A 19,344-nucleotide genomic window follows, 5' to 3' on the forward strand; every position below is an offset into this window, starting at 1 on the left:
ATACTGCGCAGGACCCTCAAGCTCCCAGGCCTCTGGTAGAGGACCCGAGCTTGAAGGATAAACCGCCTGCAGGGGCGTGCTGGGTATATATATATATATATATATATATATATATATATATATATATATATATATATATATATATATATATATACACATATACACACATATATATATATATATGTATATATGTGTATATATATATATATATATATATATATATATATATATATATAATTTCTTTTTTTATTTTTAATTCAGTTACATTCAAAAGTGTCAAGATAAGCAAAAGTAGACAAAACATATATACATTTGTATGCTGTACTGAGATAAAAGCAAATTATCATTGTTTTGTGTGTGTGATTTGCCGATACTATTTTTCCTGATTCTGATTTCGCAGCATATGCGAATAGAAATACTTTTTTTTTCAATGCAAACCATTGTTTTCATAACAGAGATGATTAAACTTGACAATTTCCCACAATCTGCAGTAAGTTACAGGATCTTCTCTGACTCCTGAAGAAATTCTATGACTCTGTTGTGGCTTCTGCTATCTTTTATGGCGTGGTCTGCTGGGGCGGCAGCATCTCTGCTGGGGACAGGAAGAGACTGAACAGGGTGATCCGAAGGGCCAGCTCTGTTCTAGGATGCCCTCTGGACCCAGTGGAGGTGATGAGTGACAGGAGAACGGCGGCTAAGCTGTCATCCCTGATGGACAACATCTCCCACCCCATGCAGCAGACTGTGACAGCACTGAGCAGCTCCTTCAGTGGGAGACTGCGGCACCCACGGTGTGGGACGGAGAGATTTCGCAGGTCTTTCCTCCCCACTGCTGTCAGACTCCATAATAAAGACTTTAACTGATCAAGCACACACATCCATACATATGCAATAATACTAAGTGCAATAATCCTTTCTGTCATCGTTGTATTTTTACTCAGTTGTATATAGTATTTGTATTTGTATTCTATTTTTATCTTATTGTATATTTATTTTATTTTATTCTACTGTATATAGTATTTTATTTTATTCTATTCTGTACAGTTGTGTACTGTATTTATTCTTATTGTATTCTAATTTTTGCCTCATAACTTTTGCACTGTCCACTTCCTGCTGTGACAAAACAAATTTCCCACGTGTGGGACTAATAAAGGTTATCTTATCTTATCTTATCTTATCTTAAACTGTAAACAGTGATCTGCTACTGGAAAGTGGTACAAATGTTGAACTAACAGTAAGTTGCTGTTCACCCACCTTTACCTCACATATTTAATCTTGTCAAACAAAATCAGGTGCAGCAGACTTGTATACCAAAACAAAATGTCAGCTACTGTCAGATGCATTTTCCAGTGCGATAATAAATTTACCAGAAAAAGAGACATTGATGCTTTTTATATATTATTTCTCGTAACTGCTCATCCCGAGGCTGCTGGCTTGTGGCGGGCCCTTGCCGGTTGTTTCCTACCCAGTCAATCGGAGCAATTCAAGACTGGAATTCCAAACATTGCCTTTCTCTCTCTTGACAGGAATGTTCAGGAATCCAGAACAAACAAACAAACAAAAAGCTTGCACAGTGTTATCTAAGAACCCCCACCACCCAGCAAAACTGAGCACGCCGTCTGACAAACAAATGTGCTAATGAATGTATCCTAACGGCGCACATGAACTGAGGCCCCATTTTAGTTATTTCATATCCAAATCAAATCCAGATGCTTTTTAAAACACTTACCTTCATATTTGCATCTACTTTAATCAGATCACATTTGATAGCCAAAATACATGATGAGGCAAAGTGTAATTAACTGAGGGAACATTTTGAGAAATTATTTTACAGAAGTAAATGTTTTGAGGTGAGAAATGTGATGCATTAAGGATTTTTAAAATGTGTATTAACAGTGGAGCTTGATTAATTGGCAGTGAGGTGGTATAAAGCTAAAAACATCCAAGTACATAACAGCGTATAATGCGTTTAATCATTGAAAGGCACAGTGAGTTACCATTGCTTCTGTTACACAGACAGGACACCATAGATTTCTCCTAGCAGGTCTCTCAATCCCGATAGCCTTTTAGAATTTGTACATGCAGAATGATATAGTACTTGAGATATGTGTTTCATATGTGTAGCAGAAATCTCTGCAGTGAAATGTAGCTTCCCCATATCACTGTATGTATGCCCCATATCACTGGGGCAATAAATAAAGCTAACTGCTCCTCCTTCCTCTCTTCCCTTATATCTCAATCGTTTCACCCACATGTGCCCTACTTATAAATCACCACCTTCTTATATCTTATATTGCAATCAAACTTACATTCCATTTTCCTAACCTTATCTCTCTCAAAATTTCATCACCTTTCTCATCACTTCCCTGGATCTCGCCATGTTTCTGTGGCTCACTTCACTTCGTGTCTCTGACTCTTTATTATTCCAATAATTCCTAAGTTCACTACCCCCCACCTTCCCTCAACTTCACTCTTTTCAATATCCATTTTTTTCGTGTTCTTCCACAGAACCACGAGAAGGAAACTGCACTCCACTGTGCAGCCCAGTATGGACACTCTGAGGTGGTTTCAGTACTGCTGCAGGAGCTGACTGACCCCACCATGAGAAACAGCCGACAGGAGAGTCCTCTAGACTTGGCAGCACTGTACGGCCGACTGCAGGTCTGTGAGAATATCTGATCAATGAAAACATCATTACTTGACGCTAAGAAAAACGAGAAGGGAAGCACTGCTTTGAATCTTTTAGTTTTAGTTTGAGCCAATAAGTCAACTCAGTGCATTTAGCCACGTAGCAAGACGACCTGCTGAAGTTCAAACTGAACATCAGAAATGATTTTAAAGTCTTTGAATGTGACATGGTTGTTGGTGCCTGATGGGCTGGCCTGAGTATTTCAGAAACTGCTGATCGGCTGGGATTTTCCAACACAACCCCCCTCCAGAGTAGGAAAGGAGAAAATATCTAGTGAACAGCAGTTCTGGGTTAAAATGTCTTGTTGATGTCAGAGGTAAGGAATGTTTCCTTCACCGTGTTGAATCTCTACGTTGAAGAGTTACTGCAGTTCTGAAGGCAATAATTGTATATATGTATATATATGTGTGTGTGTGTGTGTGTGTGTGTGTGTGTGTGTGTGTGTGTGTGTGTGTGTATACACATATGTGTGTGTGTGTGTGTGTGTGTGTGTGTGTGTGTGTGTGTGTGTATACACATATGTGTGTGTGTGTGTGTGTGTGTGTATGCACATATATGTGTGTGTATACACACATAAGATAAGATAAGATAAGAGATAAGATAGAACTTTATTAATCCCTCGGGTGGGTTCCTCTGGGAAATTCGATTTCCAAAAAAAGCACAGCACCGACAGAAGTTACAGAGTTATACACACTCACATATATATAAATACAGAGACAATATAAATAAAATATACGAAGGGGATAAATAGAATAAATAGGAATAAAAATAAAAATACAAGTGAATTGCACATTTCAAGTATTGAGTCTATTGCACCGTTGACTATTTACAAAAGTATTGCACAAAAGGTATTGCACAGTGAGGTGAAGAGGCACTACAGCTTAGTTGTTCCCTCCTTTGTCCTCCTGTTTCCCCTCCCTCTCCCCTCCAGAGAGGAGTTAAACAGTTTGATGGCGTGTGGGACAAAGGAGTTTTTAAGTCTGTTAGTTCTTGTCTTTGGGAGAAGCAACCTGTCACTGAACAGACTCTTCTGATTGTTTATGGCCGTGTGCAGAGGATGCCTGGCATTGTCCATAATGTCCATCAGTTTCTTTAATGTCCTTTTCTCTGCCACTGTCACCAGAGTGACATATGTGTGTATATAGGTGCGTCTATAAAATATAGACATAAATGGTTAAAACGTCATCACCTTGATTTCCCAGCACTTTAATATTTACTTAACGGATGCATCTTCTCCTGAATAATGAGCATGCAACGCCTTGAAGTCAAAACAGATATAAAAACATACCTCAACCTGTTTAGGTTTTGACCTTTTCTACATTGGAGAAGCTTTAATTTCCATAAAAGCCGCTCGATATAGAGGACATAGGTGGCACTCCATGCATAAGAATGTGATACAAACATCTGCTCCCTAATCAGTTTAATTTGCAATTAAAATTGAATTGAAACTCCAACGACATTAATAAAATAAAAAAAATTCAAAGTGACAAAATGGGTAAAAAAATATAATTAGCTGAGCTTTTAATGTAGCTGACAGGAGGCACAAATCCTCTGCAATTTGGGGTGAAGAATAAATTAGCTGCGTTTTATTTACAGAGTACTTTGCTCAAAAGGCAGCAGAGATCGTAATTAAAAGAAAGCGCGGTTAAATGCAGGTATTTGTTCTTGTAAAGATTTTTGAAGAGCATCCTCTCCCCCAAAGATACACACTGGTTTCTCAGTCTAGGTCATGTTTTTGTTGATTACTGGTTAGGAGGCTGGTATGTGGATGATTTACCGTATTTTAACCTGTTCGTGCACTGTGTATCCTGTCCAAGCTCCTCACTGGCCGGTAAAGTGAAGCAGCAGGTGAAGAATTAACAGGGCAAAGGAATCAGACCTTCCATACCTCTACTGCTAATTCAATTTAACTGATAAATATGTGTTGGGGGAAAAAACCCTCAAATACTGCCTTTACTCCACAGAAAGGCAGACACAAAGAAGTGTAACAAAAATGTGACAAAAAGCGTGCACATGCGAGCGCAATCCCACACAGAGGCGTGTGCCTGCTGATGTTCAAATGCAATCACAAATTTTTTCTGCTAAGGTGGTGAGTAATTGCAGTCAAGCCATACAGGTTTGTCTGAGTGAATGAATAATTTATAAAGGCAACACGGTAGTTCTCTCTCCTCTCCTTTCTCTGCATAATAATGAAGGGAAATCCCTGTGGTGGAAGCTCCTGCTGCATGGAGATGTAACTAACACAGGGCAAAAGTTTACGACACGTGCACGCACACGCGCTCGCAAAGATGCACATTAAAGGGAGGAAGCTTTCGAGAGAACCGCCTGTTGGCGAGCTGAGTTATTAAACAAACGTCATTCACTATCAGTTAAAAGCACAGAAGCCTCTTACCACAGATATATTGGCGTTTTTGACAGGAGTTTTAGAGGATATTTTCTTTCACGATTGGTTGAAAAAGGTAAAAATACCTGCTGATAATCCATCTTCAGTGTTTACTTAGCGTCCCACTTAGTCAAGCAGATCAGGAACTGCAAGCTTGAATTTATGATTTTGAATTTTGCAAAGAAATTTTACAGAAAGTTTGGTGATACTAAAGCAGACTTCTCATTTCTGGACTGTTGATTTTGTCCTGTAAAATGACAGCTGCTGGTAGCAGGTTTAAACAACTAATAGGACATTTTAAATTTGTGCCTTGTTTTAAGGAAGAAACTTGTAAAGCAATCCAAAGTACAAGTATTATTACATCTTGATGCATTCTCAATCATCCACGAAAGTAAATCTCCAAAAAGTTGATTCTGTTCATCTGGACGTAGCGTTTTGTGGGAGAAACGTTTCGTCACTCATCCAAGTGACTTCTTCTGTCTCAGCTGACTGCAGGTTTCCCCAATCTTATAAACAGTACATTTGCATAATGACTGAAACCAGCCCACTGAAGGAACAATGGGCTGGGAGGTCCGTTCCTTAATCTTAATTATGCAAATTCTCATGACCATTGATCAACAACCACTAAAAGCTGACGTGTACCGTAAACCTACGCATATGGATCAGTATTTAAGGTTTGACTCTCATCATCCACTGGAGCACAAACTGGGTGTCATCAGGACGCTACAATACAGAGCGAACACCATCCCCACTGACACAGCGGCCAGGGAGGCAGAAGAACAGCACATCAAGAAGGCCCTGAGTAAATGTGGTTATCCCAGCTGGACTTTTGTCAAAGCTGGAAAGACACCTAAAGAAAGCTCCAGCCTATCCAGGAGAGAAGGACAACCGCTGCCCAAGCGAAAACCTGTAGTGATCCCATATGTGTCAGGAGTATCGGAGCAGTTGAGACGCATTTTTTCTAAACACCGGGTCTCTGTGGCTTTTAAACCCCAAAACACGCTGCGCCAAAAACTGGTCCACCTCAAGGATCGGGTCCCCCGACACAAACAGAGTAACATAGTGTACGCCAGGGGTAGGCAACTCCCAGGCCTCGAGTGCCGGTGTCCTGCAGGTTTTAGATCCCAGCCTAGGTCAACACACCTGAATCAAATGATTAGTTCATTACCAGGCCTCTGGAGAACTTCAAGAAATGCTGAGGAGTCATTTAGCCCTTTAAATCAGCTGTGATGGATCATGGACACATCTAAAACCTCCAGGACACCGGCACTCGAGGCCTGGAGTTGCCTACCCCTGGTGTACGCTGTTAAGTGCCAGGAGGATTGATAAGATGTATACATCGGGGAAACCAAACAACCTCTGGCGAAGCGGATGGCACAACGCAGAAGAGCCTCGTCAGGCCAGGACTCTGCAGTCTATTTACACCTACAGGCCAGTGGACACTCTTTCAAGCATGAGGATGTACACAACCTGGACAGGGAGGAACGCTGGTTTGAGAGCAGAGTCAAGGAGGCCATTTACGTGAAAAGGGAAAGACCATCTCTGAATCGAGGAGGGGGCCTAAGGGTACATCTTTCACCATCTTACAATGCTGTGATTGCAGCCATTCCCCAACTCTCTGTGAATGGTACTCATGACCATTGATCAGTGGTCTTTGATCAGTGGGTTTTGGTCAGTGGTTGTTGATCAATGGTCATGAGAATTTGCATAATTAAGATTAAGGAACTGACCTCCCAGCCCATTGTTCCTTCAGTGGGCTGGTTTCAGTCATTATGCAAATGTACTGTTTATAAGGTTGGGGAAACCTGCAGTCAGCTGAGACTGAAGAAGTCACTTGGATGAGTGACGAAACGTTTCTCCCACAAAACGCTACGTCCAGATGAACAGAATCAACCTTTTGGAAAGTATTATCACACTTTAAGTCATAGGCTTGTTCTGGACAGCATCACTAACTCATCGTCAAGCATCCTCTCCAGTTGATGATCCAATGACGAGTGGATGATGTGAAACCAAGGTGCATGATTGGATGGGGCATGAGTGTTTCTGCAGACTGGGTCTATTAATATTTCACAAACTAGTGATCTACTGCGATTTTCCCACTCAATCATCTGTAGGGTTTACAGAGAAAAGACCTGTATGTGCTGTGATATGCAAAGCCTTGTTTTAAATGACCACACCCAACCACACAAGCCTGATGTGCGCTAATTCTGGATGACAAATAATATAATTGCTTTATTTATTAATAAAAGGTCCAAGGTGGCTGCTCTGGATTTTAATCCTGCTAACATGGCTACAAAATGAAGCAAGGCCTTCCTTTGACCTTCGCTTTGAAATTCGTGTTTGGTGCAATTTAGCTTTTAGCAGGTGTAAGAAGGTGACAAGTGGCCTAGTTTTTATATGTTTGCTGTTTTTGTCATTAACGTGTGGCTGTGTTTTTTGTGGGCAGGTGGTGCGCATGTTGGTGAGTGCCCACCCCAATCTCATGACCAGTCACACTCGGCTACACACTCCGCTTCACCTGGCTGCCCGCAACGGACACCACAGCACCATCCAGACTCTGCTTGAGGCCGGCATGGACGTAAACTGCGTGGTAAGAAGGCACCACCACATTCCTTTTTAAACTTAATCTCCCGAATTCTTCTTTTGAATCTATGTGCTTCCTTCATCTGATCAGAGAGCATATACTGTATGTATATTTATGTGTTACATGGGTCCTATGGTTTGGTGGTGGGGAAGGATGTATAATTAATTGGGAGAACAGACTGTAAGAGAGAAAGAAAGAAGAAGAAAGAGGACAGGGTGTTCCAGAGAGGGCCCTCCTTTTACACACCTCTTTATATTTTCATTAGAGGAAAGGGAAACGCGGTGTCGGTTACAATATGTGGAGCTTCATTACTGCTCGGTTTCTGATGCGATGTTTGGACCTCTCCGCTCTTCTCACCTTTATATTTTGTCTTTTTGTGTATTCTGAATTGTCTGGGCGATTCAAATACAACTTAGTCCCGACCCTTTCTGGACCATTTGCTTTTGTGAAGTCTTGTCAAAATGCAGCCACGCTTTGCTGATTTCTTGAGCACTGTTGTCTTTCTCTGGAGAAAAGCTGAACTGTTTGACTTTGATCACTTGTCTTAAATGTAGAAATATAGCCCTTTACTGTGTTAACGGTTCTCTTTGGACTTATTACTGGATTGCTCACACCACAAGCTTTATTTTGACCCGGCACAGAAGAACATCACAGTTGATCATTGGCTTAGTGGGCTTATTCGTTTTTTTATCTGGACAGATCATCAATGTGTACCAATAATGGCGCTATTATTTCAAAATATAAAACCGCTTGTGATTGTTTGTTCATTCATTGTCCAACTATAGATCCATGCATCTTAACTACTTATCCAAGAGCCTGTCCCAGCTGTCAGCTGTTCTCATGTGGCAACAGTGCTAACTGCTGCAGCTACCTGCTGACCAACTATAGATACTTTTCACATCTCACAGCTTGTTATAAGGTCATCACTCATTATATGCTGGCTTGGGGGTTTTGGTGTCTAATGTGCAAGCCATTGTGACAGAAGTTGTGTAGTTTAGAACCAGGTTAAATTCATTATTCATTAAAACAGCTGGTAAACAGTTGTATTTGTTCTGAAGTCCTGCAAAGTCAGCATTAATTGGATTGTTTTTTGACGAGAGAATGTGGACTGAAGACAAGGCTTAGGATTTACGACTTGTTCTATGTTCCAAGCTTATGGATGACTAAAAGAATGAGATTACGCATACTTTGCAGCTAAAGTTCATTTCCCTTTTACAATTTGTAGTTTAGAACAAGGCTTATGAGATTTTTGGCAGAGATTACACTAACCAGGAGTTGCTCTTTTGTATGGAAAGGAGCCAGCTGAGGTGGTTCGGGCAGCAGCTCAGGAGGCCTCTTGAGTACCTTTTGGAGTCTTTCCAGGTGTGGCCAGCTGTTAAGAGACCCCAGGGTAGACCCAGAACTTACTGCATGCGCTGTATCTTAAATGGCATGGAGGTCTTTGGATGCCTGAGGAGGAGTACTGATGCTTATTCTGCTGCCAATATCACCTGATCGGAGATAAACGTCAGACACTGTATGGATATAATTTACTGGGATTAGCCACTTTTAAGTCCATATTTTGTATTTCTATATTTTATTAAACAAATTAACTTTTTTTTAATTGAACATTTTCACCAGAAATATTACTTCACTGCAAACAATGTCCAGGTACGAGCTTTTAAACAAGACAGAGGTCTAAACAGCTATGTGAAATTCATTTTACATTAAATGGCATATAGAGCCCACTTTGATTTTACGTAGGCTGTACTAGTGAAATGCCACTTTTCTGTCAGTATCAGTAACTACACATTTAATCCCTGAGGTGTCTTAAAATAAGAAAGAAATGCACAATTTCAATAATACATCTATACATGAAAAAGAAATGCTGATTTACTAAATAATTGCAACGATAAAACTGAAAGTTTTTATTTAAAAAGGCTCAAAATTCTGTTTTACAGTGTTGGACGTTGTTGTTTCACGCTTCTTTACTGGAGTTGGTTTTGTTGGATTGAAGAATCGAAGCCGAAAAGCAGCTCCAGGAGTTTCAGAGCTCAGTCAGAATCTAAAGCCCCCTAAAGCTGCTGATTCTTAATCAAGGGACATTTCTGCTTAGAAGCTATAGAAACAGGGATCGATCAGAGTTTGTACACATATGCGACAAAACAATCCTTCAAAGCCTTTATAGGAAATTTCCTTCAGTGCCCCAGAAGCTTTTATGGATCTAAAACGTGTAGCTGTTGCTATGTGGATCTGAGAGACTCTAGAAGTTAACTTCTGCTGGTGCCAAAATCTGATTTGACTCTATTATCATTCACTGCTGAGACATATGGCGTAACAGATGCTACGTTCTCCCCCTTTTTTTTTTTTTGGCTGTGTAAAGTACAGTTTATATACAGTATAAATAGCATGTGGATGGAGGAGGGTCTGCGACTACAAGACAAATATGAGCTTTTTTGCCGTACTGTGACAGCGTCCATTAGAATGTGTAGCAAAGAAGAATTTGATGGGCACGGACGTGGATGTGTGTCTGTGTGGATTCCATATCTGGAAGGATGAAAACAGTTTGACCTCTTGGATATGAGAATCACTGTGAGGCTCTCACAGTGAGGATATGCATGACTCAGTGGCACTGCACCTATCTTCTCTGCCTTCTGTCCTTGTTACACGCTGCGGTGTCTGTTTATGCCCGAATGTGTGCATGCCTGCTCAGATCTGAAGAGCAGGGCTGTGTTTCTCTGCAGGGATTTGGCCTGAGGCTCCATGTGTCTAGAGCAGATGAACACTACACGCCTTTGATTTGCCTCATCTCTCTTCACACGTCTGCAAATCCTCCGCTCTCCCCTTTTCTTACTTTTCCTCTCTACCTACTGATCAACAAATTTCCCACGTGTGGGACTAATAAAGGTTATCTTATCTTATCTTATCTTATCTTATCTTATCTTATCTTATCAAGAGCACTGCAAGTCTGATATCTCAAATCGTCTCCTTAGTTTACCCTTGACTTTTGCTCCGCTCGTGTCTGTTGCTGAAAATAATGCATAGAGGCATCGAGTTCTCTTTTGCTCTATTAGCTATCATTATCATACGTTGGATGAGAGTAGCTGTTGCACACTTGGCGAGTAAAATTGGCTCTTTGGTTGGTTAAACTTGATAGTCAATTAGAGTGAGCCTACACATGTCACCTGACCTGGAACGGGTCAAACACTGCTCGACTGTAATGGTAGGCATTTCTGTTAAATTGGGTTTTCATTTAATCTCCGTGTTGCACGGTAATTGGACTCTCCTGGTTTTACTCATAGACTGCACGTAAAAGATGGATATAGCAATAATGATTCCACAGCATTGGCTACACTTTTCGGACCTTACTCCCTTTAATATACAGTTTTTGCTTTTGTAAAAGCCCCATGTGGCTGTTTGCATTTGATGTTCAGTTGCAATAACATCAGGTAAACAAGCAGACTTAATGGCTTCCCTGAAGAGCAAAGGCTTTTTTAATGCCACTTAGGTGAGAAACACAGCGAGTGTCGAGTTGTCCTCTTTTCCCCACCTGCTTTCCGCTCTTCTCCATTTCCCCTCCTCTTGCCTCGCTCGTTCTTTCTCTCTGTATTTTCTGCAAGGCCGCACTGTCAGAACTGTACTATAATGTTGACGGTGCAGAGTGGATGCTGTGGGTGACTCACAGATGGCATTCCAAGAATGGAAAGCAAATTGTGCATGTGTGCATGTGTGCGTGTGCGTGTGTGTGTGTGTGTAAAAGAGAGAGTGTGTGTGTACAGGTCAGTAATTGGAGTCATGCCATATAGGTCTGTGTGAGCGAGGATGAATAATTTATACATGCAGCGCACTTTCTCTCTTTTCTCCTCTCTTTTTCTCTTGCTCTCACACACTCTTTCATCCTCTGTCTGTTCCCATAATAATGAGGGGAAATCCCTACAGTATGGAGGAACGTGCCACTGAGTGACCTATAGCCAACACAGGGCAAAAGTTTAGTATAGATACACACATCTTTGTTCACAAACACAGCTGACTGCTATTTCCAACACTGTCTTGCACAAAAATATGCTTTAGGTCATTATTGCCTGCAGTGCAGCTGTTTTGATTAATATAGAGTCCTATTTTTTTGTCAAGCATAAGTAAGAGGGATGATGTGAGCATTCACATTCAGACATTTACCTCGTCGTCCCATCATGAGCAGTGAGTGCTACATTTCTGCGTGCTGTCGTTAAACCGATTCATCTGCCTTTCAATTCCAGGAAACTCGGAGTAAGAACTGCCTTCCTTGATTCCTCATGACATCACTGCATAATCGCTATGGGAAACAGGACAGGAAGTGGTAAAGGAGGTTCAGGAGGGCAAGATGTGTGTACTAGAATAGGGGGTGGATCTCTTCCTGAGATACAACCTCCGCTTTCATGCATGAGGGCAGCAGAGATTTTGTTTTGCAGGGGAGACATCCACATTGTGATAAACTCGCAGGCGCTACAAATTTGACATTTCGTCTGTTTCCACTTTGGATTCACACCTGCGGGATTTTTCCGAGGGATCTGGGCCTTTGACCTTTTTAACTTTCAAAAGACAGAGGAGCTGTCGCATATGGCGTTATAGCTTCATTTTGCCATCAATCCCTTCTCTGTGGCGATAACACCTTTGTGTCAGGGGAAACAGAAAAAGTTGAGTATTCCTGCAGAAGACGATCACACTGATGTGGTGTAGTGTTGCGTCGAGCAGAATTTCCTGGCAGTGTCGGCTGTCGTCCAGATAATTTGTCTTCATTACGGCTGGGACTTCTATTCAGTCCAGGGTTTCATCTGTGTTGTCAGGAAGCCAGCTATGAAGGATGCAACGTGTTCAGCATGTGTGTGTGTGTGTGTGTGTGTGTGGCTGCGAGTGTAAAACACGTGTCTTTGTGTATGTTGAAGTCCTTAGTATCCTCGATGGGCTCTATTGCTTCCAGCAACATGCACAGATTAGTATGTTTAATGTTCCAGAAAGACCTTCAGGATCATGATGTCCTGTTAAGCTATATAGCAGTAACTTCATCAAAGTAAAACTAGTTACAGCGTTTCCCTTATATATATACACGTTGTGTTTTTGGCTTTATTAGCGGGGTGTGTGTGTGTGTGTATAAGTCTTCCCAGCTGCACCTAATAGTCCTTGCTGAGGTAGGCATAGCAGTAGCAGTTCATTACCTCCTGTTGGTTCTGGTTGGAGTGGCCCTCCAGCTTGCTGCTCATCTCAAGTGCAGAATGAGTCAACTGGACTGCAGGACGTGAGTCTCAAGTAGCTGAATGATGATTAACATAGTAATAGCATCCCTACCTATTGACCTGATCTATTTTTGTAGCTTATTTTTGCTAATTATTCTGATTGTATGGAAACAATTGACTGAAGCAGAAATACAGTGGACAAATTCACTGCGCGCTATTTGGTAGAGTCCGACCAACATAGGACCTTTTTAGGACAATTTATAGATCTGACTTTTTAGTCATAGTCCTTTGACTAAAAAGTTATTTCGTTTTAGTTAGAATTTAGACTAAATATTATAAGATTATAGTAGAATAAAGTGTAAAAGGTTGTTGTTTTATTACCCTTGAGAGTTACTCAACGTGGTTTACAAAGCATCCTGTTTTCCTTGGTATCAAATGTAAAACTTGTCCACATATAGCCACGCTTCGCTTCCTCCCAAGCACTGACAATTTGTCGCTTTTTCATGAGAAGCATGGAGGATGGAGCTAGTTGTACTGTACGTGTGTTTGCAACAGCAGAGTGCCTTAATAAATGCCATTACTGATATATTAACAAGTACCAAATATTGGCCAATAATATCGGCCCAATACTGGCCCTCCAATAAATTTTAACTTTAGGTTATTTAAAATAGATTTGACTTTAGTTAAATAAAAAAATCTGTTGGGTTTTGTCAGGAAGGGAATCTGTTATAAAAAGACCCTGTGTGGATGTACTCTAGTGTCTGGCATGTTGATAGTGAATATTGGGTCTTGTTGGCTGTGGGGTGGAGCATTAGTGGAGGAGGCTTTAAGTGCTCGATGGAACTGTTTGGAGGTTGTTTGTTCTTAAGCTGCTTACTCTGCTTACTCTGCCCGCTGGTATGGAAAACATTCCGATGTGTGTGTTTCCACATCCTAGGATATCAGTCATTAGCATCAGCAAAGGATGCTGTAACATAAAAATTCTACACCTTTAAGTCTAGCTATTTTGGTCCTGTTCACCCTCAGGCTGTGTGATTAAACAGCTGTTCTTTATGTTGTTGCACTTTTTAAATGTATCCTTGTCAGAATAATCGTCTCTCTCATCACTGCTGATACGGGATGAGACACTTACTGGCACCATCCCCGTGCTGGTTTCAGTGTGTTGCATCATATCTGTAATATCTCTATTAGTTGGACTGGAGGCTGATACGGGCCAGCGTAGGGTGAGGTGAAAGTGGGACGTTTCCACACAGGCGCCTGCTGCTTGTGTAATGGTTTGAAATCGCTGTGGCCTCGCACTGTTTGGAGGTGAGGGAATGTAACTTGTTTTAATCTCTCTGAATCTCTTTCATTTAACTGCCAGCGAGGGGGGGAAAAAAAAGATTGTATCAAATCAAAATATTGCCTTTTTGCTCCCTTTTAATCCCAGTTCCCTTTCCTTTCTTTTTTTAACGCCTCTTGTGCTTTCTGGTTTTGATGTCTATTTTTGTCTCCACTTTGAATTGTTAAAGTGACTTAATATTAATACACAAATGCTATCTCTGTCTCTTGTAGACCGAGAATGGCAGTGCCCTCCATGAGGCAGCTCTCTTTGGGAAGATGGATGTTGTTCGCCTTCTGCTTGACTCAGGTGGGTCTATAAATATACCCCGGCTAAACAAAAACTGTGCGTGTTTCCTTATATGTGTGTTTCCCTTGTTTCTCCCTCTTTTTTTTTTTTTTTTTTTTTTTTTCAACCTGTGGCTAGATGTTTGGAATTTTGTTTTGTTGTGTTTTCCCTCTCCTTCCCTAAATTGTGAGTCAGTTTGCCCTCAGGTGAACTCCAAACATCTGTTTGCTAAATTCTTCCTCACTTCAAGCTTTGTTATTGTTTTGGCCAGTTTCTCTGCAACTGCATAATTAGGATGTGTTGTCTTATGTCATCTTATGCAATGACTGAAAAAGATTCCCGAAGGTAGAACAGCTCCTGTCTTAACTAGTAGCTCAAAGTCATGTGGGTATAGTTAGTACTTTTACTAAAACAGCCTGGACACTGTTGTCCTTTTGACATCATTGCCATCCTCCACCTACTTTCCTTCAGCACTTCCTGTTTCCTACAGGATTTCCTCTGGGTGGCCATGTTCCTTTTGCCTTGATTTTATTAACATCCTGGATCAAAGCAGGGCTGTACTTGTCAGAGTCACTGAGCTCTAACCCGATATAGCTAAAAATATTGCCTGTCGGTAGGTGGGTTTACTGTAGAGGTGTAGGATGGGCCTCAATGCCTACGCGTAGAGAATGGCTTGTTGGTGTAACTGCTTTATCAAGTAAGCATCAGTCATTTTTTTGACCAAAGAAATAACCTTTAGTATCACAGAAAAGGATCATGTGACATTCAAGTTGAGTAGGTAAATGTGGTTATTTCTGTACTTTCTCTGAGCATTGCAACGTCTGAGCTTGGCGGGGCCTCCAGTCATTAGAGTGTCTGCTACTTTCTGGTCTGCTATTTACTGACCGCTCAAATAAAGGCTAAAAAGGCTAAAAATAGAAAGTTAAGAACAACTAAATAAAAACTGAATGCTATTAAACAGTAAGCTAAGTTTAGCACATCTCTGGGACATGAAGAGCATTAAACAACAAGCCGTTATTATTATAATACATTTTTCTTTTAAACACATTTGTTATTTTCGATAAATAAAAAAGCCAGGGAAGCTGTTTTTTTTACATCTACAGTTCCTTGAAGCACTAATCACATTACAGACTTCATTTATAAATGTACAAACCACATGAGAAATAAGGAGGAAAAAGGAGGGAAAATAAAAACCTGAAATGCTAACTTAGGTGTAAATGTCCTTTTATTACAGTTTGATACATTTCTGATGGTACCCAGCAGAACGATTGGAATGACATTTATTTTCACATATGGCCTATTTGATATTGTGCATCAGTCTTTGAATGCAGTCTTTTTATGTGTCATTGTCTGAGATTGTGACTTAGCATTGCAAGAATGTGTATGTGTGAGACTAATTTGCATTCATCTACAAAACATTTGGGTTATAATCTTGGAAAAAATGCTCCCTGGTGTTTCTGACTGAGTGGTGTGTTTACAGATCTGACTTCATATTTATTTTTGTATACTGCGCTTGAATGTGTTTAGTTCTGTGTATCTGCGGTGAAGGTGAATTATCATGAGCAAGCCTGAGTAGGTCCTGTATTGTTAGACTAAGTAATGGGTGTTGACTTTTCCCCCTCTTTTTCTTGTATTTTATGCACGTTTTCTTGGGTGTGTTTGTGTGTCAGGGATCGACACCAATCTAAGAGACAGCCAAGGAAGAACGGCTCTGGAGATTCTGAGGGATCATCCCGCACCAAAATCCCAGCAGATCACTGCTCTCATCCAAGGTAAAGACGCACACACTTTTGATTTAGATGAATTGAGAAAGTGGGGCATTTCAGGTGTAAGAATCTTATATAAGTTCACTAAATATATAACAACAAAAAGAAAGATTTAACAGTTCACCAGCGACAATGGAAGCTCCTGTATGTGTTTAGTTTGAATGCACTGTTACTGTTAGCCTTGACTTATTTTCTTTGTCTCACTGGTTTAGCTGGATTTTAAATAAGATTGTTATCAATAAGATTCTGGAAGTTTCAGTGGATAAATGGCACTATGGTATTTCTGATGACTACTGTGCAATAAAGTCCATATCTAAACCACTTAAGAACCCTTATAATAGATGTTCTCCAGCAGTGTATAAATGAATACTAATATCGACACACATTGTGAAGGAGCAGCAAGACCTTGGCATGCCATAAAAGGTCAGACTTACATCTTCATATTGGATTTTGTTGCTTTGCTATTTAATAGTAGTTTCAAACATCCCAACTTGTCAAAGCAGGAAAATCCCTTGTTAAAATCCTTAATGATGGTTGAATTTGGAAAAGGCTCAGCTAACTGGAATGCAACAATCATCCCAGGCATCAGTTTCATTTTTGCTTTTCTTGCTTTGATGAGTTAAAAAAATTATCTGCTCTGACAAGAGTTTCTACTCTTGTGAAGTTTAGAACCACGAGCTATGATGAGTGAAGTAAATGATGCCTTTCTTTGTGGACTTTTTGCCCTTGCACCTGCTATTAAGAACCCTGTTTTGGCTCTTGTCCTGCTGCAGTGGGTTTTGTGTGCAACCAATGCTTGTTTGTGTGAGTTTGCGCTGCAGTCCCCGCGGACCCAAAGATTCTCCATATTGCACCTTCTAAAGACAGTTTTATCCTGAAGTGATTATGAGGTTCAGTTTGAACGCTCTAATCTGTGGCTTGGAGGCCTTCGCTATCTGTCATTGTGTAGTCTGTGGGTGTACGTTAGGCGTGTTGTTGCGCATGATTTAAAGAGAGTGAGATAAAGACAGACAGGATTGGAGGGATAGGCGAACGAGGAGAGCCTAAATTAACCGCTAAACAGTCTTAACTAGGAGACAAAGATAGAAAGGGGAGCAGAGACTGAGCCCCAGGAATGTAACAAATCGTCCACGGTTAGAAAATAACAGACAGAAAGCTGACATTAAACCAGGGAACGCACAGCGATGCAAAGGGCAGAACAATTTAGATGTAATTAGTGATTCAAGTTTCCTATTTCACGTTTAGCACGACAACAATTTGAGGCGTAAACAAATAACAAAATCGGGGAAAATTGTCTATATTTGTCTTGTGTTTTAAACCTTAACATGTAGTTGTTGCTTTATTATCCTTCTACTTGCTTCAGAGTTACATATGTGAAGTGGAAGTGGTTTGTTGTTGCGAAGAACCTACCCACACATCTTGAAAAATGATTTCACATAGCTAGTTGCTCCCCGAAATGCTTTTTAGTTTTAGTTCTCTTTTGTGATTCTCATCAGTCAGGCAGAGTTAAACAGCACATGCTTACCTCTGGAGGCTTAACCAGCTAAAGGTATAGTGAACAATGGGCTAAAATTCTCTTCTTCAGTTCATAAAGCGGCCCCCAAACCCAGCATCTAAAACTTCTGAGTAATTCGTTTTTTGCTAATGAAGAGCAGTGAGCTTTAGAGATGGTCTGCGTCTCCGCTACATAACAGAATTGGACTCTGTTCAAGCCCTTTATTGAAACTACACGATGTACACTCAGCACTTTATTAGGTACACCTCAGCAGTAGTGGGTTACACCTGCTTTTTGCCTTCAGCACTTACTGAATTTTTCGAGGCACAGATTCAATATTGCTCTGTTCCACTACATCCCAAAGGTTCTCTATTGGATTGCGATCTGGTGACGGCGGAGGCCCTTTGAGTACGGTGAACATTTGAGTGCATGTTCCAGAAACCAGTTTGATATGATTTGAGTTTGTGAAATGATGAGTTACCCTGTTAGAAACGGCCATTAAAAGATTGGTACACTGTGTCCTAAAGGAATGGACATGGTCAGCAACAATACTCAAGGCTGTGGTGTTTAAACATGATTTTGTGGATTGGTGTGATGACTCCTTCCTTTCACTAAATGTGTCAAAAACTAAAGACATGATTATTGATTTTAGGAAGTCCTCTTAGTCTTATAGCTCATCACCCACTATCGTTAAAACTGCTGATATTGGGATTGTTGAGAGTTTCAAATATCTAGGTGTGGTACTTGACCATAAACTGTGTTTTGGATCTCATGCTGATGCCATTACTAAAAAAGTTCAATAAAGACTGTTGTTTTTAAGGAAAATGAGATCTTTTAATGTCTCATCTGAGATGTTGTCTTTGTTTTATAGAAGTTTTATCAAATCTGTGATGTCTTTTTGTATTGCTGCCTGGTTTGGTAACCTGACGGTGAAGAATAAGAAGAGGTTGGGTCTTTTGGTAAAAACTGCTAGCAAAATTTCAGGGCGCTGGTAAGATGGACTTTTGGCCATTTACAATAAAAATGTGCTTAGAAAGGCTCATTCTATTGTTAATTGTTCAAACCATCCACTTCACAGTGAGTTTGAGTTGTTGCCTTCCGGCCGCTGTTTTAGGGTACCTCTGAGGAAGACCAAAAGACTCCAGACTTCTTTTATCCGTACTGCATCCTGTCTCCTAAATGCCATATAACTGTTCTGGGATTTTCTACTACTATTATTGTCATTTTATATTATTTTTTGTTTACTTTTATCCTGTTGCTAAACTAATTTCCCTTTTGGGACAATAAAGAATTTGAATTGAATTGAATTGAATTGAAACAATGCCCAGTTGGACCCCCCATCATAACACCAGCACTAGCTTGAATTTTTGATCCAAGACAGGATGTTCATGTTATTGACTTCAGATTCAAGACAGTCGAACACCAGGCCTGGTGGCCAGAATCCTTTAGAAAATATGAAGGACATACATTTTGGACTTTCAAACGTTTTTCAGCTTTTCCCTCTGATACAGACCTCCTACATTGACATTCATTTTAAACCAACATCATTGAACAGTTAAATGACAGAAAAGTGATATATGTAACTCACCAGTCAGTGTATGCTAACCAAATGCCGTATAGCCTCTGTCG

General features: G+C 40.5%; 1 protein-coding gene across 1 annotated transcript in view; it reads left to right on the top strand.

Moving 5' to 3' along the window:
- Positions 1 to 19,344, top strand: part of anks1b (ankyrin repeat and sterile alpha motif domain containing 1B) — a 272,044-nt gene that overhangs the window by 98,810 nt on the left and 153,890 nt on the right. The window contains 4 exon segments of the mRNA XM_082510330.1: positions 2,509 to 2,661; positions 7,519 to 7,662; positions 14,400 to 14,475; positions 16,125 to 16,226. Of these exon segments, the coding sequence (XP_082366456.1) occupies positions 2,509 to 2,661; positions 7,519 to 7,662; positions 14,400 to 14,475; positions 16,125 to 16,226 (475 nt within the window).

Source organism: Aulonocara stuartgranti, assembly GCF_965226115.1.
Source record: "Aulonocara stuartgranti genome assembly, chromosome: 17".
NCBI lineage: Eukaryota > Metazoa > Chordata > Actinopteri > Cichliformes > Cichlidae > Aulonocara > Aulonocara stuartgranti.